The following is a 3859-nucleotide window of genomic DNA, read 5'->3' as shown; positions in this document are numbered from 1 at the left end:
TCCCAATTTGTTCCCAGTTTGCCTTCTCATGGATCTCTGCTTGCTTGGGTTTTGGATTTGAGTACGTAGTCCCCGAGTTTAAGCTGCCGGACCTTTGCCTTTTTGTTGTAGTAATGTTCCTCTTGTTGCTTTTTGGAGACCATTCTTATGTACGCCATGTCTTTTTGTTCATCGATCTCATCGAGCTCTTGCCTTCTACTCTCATTATTACTGGTGACACTTTCATGGGAGTACCTTAGGCTGGGCTCTTCGACCTCGACTGGTATAACTACTTATGTTCCGTAGACTAGAGAATAGGGAGTCTCTCCTGTGCTCGTCTTCGGGGTGGTTCTGTATGCCAATAATACTTCGGGGAGTATTTCTGGCCACAATCCCTTGGCTTCTTCAAGTTTTTTCTTCATGATATTTAATATGGACTTATTGGAGGATTCTGCCTGCCCGTTTCCAGCTGGGTGATAAGGGTTTGAAAGTATCCTCTTAATGTGCCATTTCCTGAAATATTCGACGGGCTTTTTTCCCGTGAACGGGGTCCATTGTTGCAACTGATCTCCTTGGGTAGGCAGAATCGGCAGATGATGTTTTTCCATATGAAGGCGATTACCTCTTGTTCGCGTATTTGGGCTAATGCTCCTACTTCCACCCATTTAGAGAAATAGCCAGTTAAAACTAAAAGAAAAAATACATTACCTCGGTTGTGATGCTTTTGGTGGATGCAGCCAATTTGGCGAGGCCGTCTGCTTCAGTATTATGGGCTCGTGGGATTTGGTCGAGCTGGCATTCATCGAATTTGGGCAGCAACTTACAGATCTCGGCTTGATATTTTTGCAACCTTTTCTCTTCGATTTGGTAAGTCCTTGTAACCTGGTTAACCATGAGCTGAGAATCACAGCGAAGTTTCAGCCGCTTTGCCCCGTATTTGAGTGCTAGCCTCAGCCCTGCAATTATGGCCTAATACTCGACCTGGTTGTTACTCATATCTGGGCACCTTATGGATTGTCGAAATACCTCGCCAGTACGGACCTCAAGTATGAGTCCCAGTCCGGATCCAGAAGCGTTGTATGCACCGTCAGTATACAGGACCCAGAGGTCTCGTGTCTGAAGAGAAGCTTGATCAGCTTCCTTCTTAGCCTCGGACATTACTTTTGTGCTGAAGTCTGCGACGAAGTCGATGATCACCTGTGATTTTATTGTTGTTCGATGCTGGTATGTGATATCGTGCTCGCTTAACTCAATGACCCACTTGGCCAGCCTCCCCGACAACTTAGGTATATGCAATATTCTTCAAAAAGGAAAAGTGGTGAAGACTGAGATAGGGTGGCACTGGAAATAGGGTCTAAGCTTTCGTAAAGCTACGACCAGTGCCATGGCTAGTTTCTCAAGGTGTGGGTACCTCGTATCGGCATCGACGAGTGTTTTACTAATGTAGTAAATAAGGGATTGCGTACCTTTATTTTCTCGAACCAGGACTGTACTTACTACTACTTTAGAGACAGCGAGGTAGACGAGGAGGTATTCCCTGAGTTCAGGCTTCGAGAGTAGAGGCGGTGAAGACAGATACACCTTTAGTTGTAGCAGAACTTGTACGCAATCGGGTGCCCACTCGGGGCCATTATCCTTATTGAATACGACAAAAAATCTATGACATATGTTAGACGACCCCGAGATAAATCTCGATAGGGTGGCGATTCGACCAGTCAACCTTTGGACCTACTTTTAGTAGTCAGTTTTTCAGGTACCCCATTGATAGCCTTTATTTGGTTTGGGTTGACTTCGATCCCTCATTGTGACACTAAGAAACCCAAAAACCTTCCCTAGGCTACGCCAAATGCGCATTTCTCTAGGTTTAGCTTCATTTCGTATCATCTTAATATGTCCAAAGCTTCCCTCAAGTGGTCAATATGGTCTTCTTCCCTCACGGATTTGACCAGCATGTCGTCGATGTATACCTCCATGGTCTTGCCGAGTTGGTCTTTGAACATTCTTGTGACCAATCTCTGATAGGTGGCTCCTGCATTCTTCAACCCGAACGACATGACCCTATAACAATATGTTCCTTGGTGGGTGATAAACGTGGTTTTCTCCTGGTCCTCTTCTTCCATAAGTACCTGGTTATAGCCTGAGTATGCGTCAAGGAAACTCAGCAGCTCGTGCCCGGCCGTTGCGTCGATGAGTTGGTCGATATGTGGCAGTGGGAATGAATCTTCTGGGCATGATTTATTCAAGTCTAGGAAATCTACACATATTCTCCATTTCCCATTTTTCTTTTTGACCATCACCACATTGGCTATCCACTTGGGGTATTTCGACTACCTGATGGAGCCATATTCTAATAGATTTTCTACTTCCTCGTGGATGGCATCATTGATGGTGGGGTTGAATTTTTGTCTGACCTGCCTTGTAGGGTGATAAAATGGGTCGACGTTCAATTTGTGTGTGGTGATCTCCTTAGGGAAGCCCAACATATTTGCATGGCTGAAGGCAAACAAATCTGCGTTAGTTATTAAAAAATTTTACCCGGTTCTCGGATCATGCATCCGATGTAGGCCTTTTTGCCGGGGTCTCTGGGATCTAATTGAATAGGGTCAAGGTCCTCTATAGTTGAGTTAGCGGCTTCGATTGTTTCAGGGTCTATAATGACATCTCTGGTCTCTTCTTGTGTCGATCTCGACCCCGTTGATTGCTATGCTTCTTTTTCCTTATCTTTCTTTCGTTGGGTCATTGAGCAATCCATGGTGAAGCGGTAGCATTCCCGGGACATACGCTATTCCCGCGTATGCTGAATATTCCCCAAGGTGTTGGGAACATAATCACTTACTATAGGCTGGAGGGGACGACTCTCATGGGATGTATCTATGTTCGTCCTACTATGGCATTGTTTGCGATAGCCTGGTCCATGATGTGAAATGTTGTTTCTAGAGTTATGCCACCGGCGAGGACGTGGATTGTAATTTCTCTCAAAGTCCGTTCAACTGCATTGTTAAAACCATCTAATGTGATGCAGCATGGTACTATCTTGTCCTCGAGTCTCATCTGGGCGAGGACTCAGGGTTGGATAATGCACACTCTGCTCCCATCATCTACCATGATACATTTAGCATCAATATCTAAAATTCGTAAAGTAATGACAAGAGCATCGTTGTGGGGGAAAGTCAAATCGGCATCTGAGTCATCGAAGATGATACTTTCTTCGAGTCCGTCATACCGTTCGTGGGTGATCGATCGTTTGAGCTTGTTAGTAGCGGTGACCTTGATGTCATTAATAGAAACATCGTCGTTTCCGCCAATAATCATATTGATAGTGCTGGCCAGTGAGGGAGGCTTCAGTGGACCTTGACATTCTCGACCATTGGTGAAGGTGTTTCTTCCCTTGTTACTCAGTAGCTCTTTGAGTTGCCCTTGCTGCAACATGTTCACTACCTCTTGCCTTAGGGCGATGCAATCTTCTGTTTTGTGCCCGTGTTCCCGGTGGAATTCACAGAGGGATTCGGATATTCTGGTACTTGGATTGGACCTCATCTTTGGCAGCCACTTCACCTTTGTTCCGAGTTTCTCCAGGGCGTGGACTATTTCTATGCGTGAAACACAAAAATTGTGAGCTGATAACAAAGGGGCATACCTCTCTCGTTCCTGTGAGTCCCCGTCCTCGACCTAGATGGGCCATCATCATAGCGGAAGGAAGGAGGGGCGGGGGCCCTGACGTAAGCTGATGTCATTCCCTATTTGGCCTTGAGGCTGGGTGATCCCTCCTCATTTTATCTCTTTATTCTTTCTTGGGTTCGGCTTGTACCGAGATGAGCTGTCGAGTTGGCCCGTTGAGGTCGTCATCAACTGCTCGAACTTCGGTACAATAGACATTATG

At 45.8% G+C, this 3859-nt stretch overlaps 1 protein-coding gene across 1 annotated transcript; it reads right to left on the bottom strand.

Moving 5' to 3' along the window:
* Positions 1-3042: 3042 nt before the first annotated feature.
* Positions 3043-3516, bottom strand: LOC138892609 (uncharacterized). Its single transcript, XM_070176345.1, has one exon. It carries the CDS (start codon positions 3514-3516, stop codon positions 3043-3045), a length of 474 nt encoding a protein of 157 aa, XP_070032446.1.
* Positions 3517-3859: the final 343 nt, after the last annotated feature.

The sequence above is a fragment of the Nicotiana tomentosiformis genome, chromosome 5 (genome assembly GCF_000390325.3).
Source record: "Nicotiana tomentosiformis chromosome 5, ASM39032v3, whole genome shotgun sequence".
NCBI classification, from domain to species: Eukaryota; Viridiplantae; Streptophyta; class Magnoliopsida; order Solanales; family Solanaceae; genus Nicotiana; species Nicotiana tomentosiformis.
This window is presented reverse-complemented; position numbering and strand designations above follow the sequence as displayed.

Coding starts and splice junctions, on each gene's coding strand:
- LOC138892609 (XM_070176345.1), bottom strand. CDS start 3,516: ATGAGGTCCAATCCAAGTACCAGAATATCCGAATCCCTCTGTGAATTC.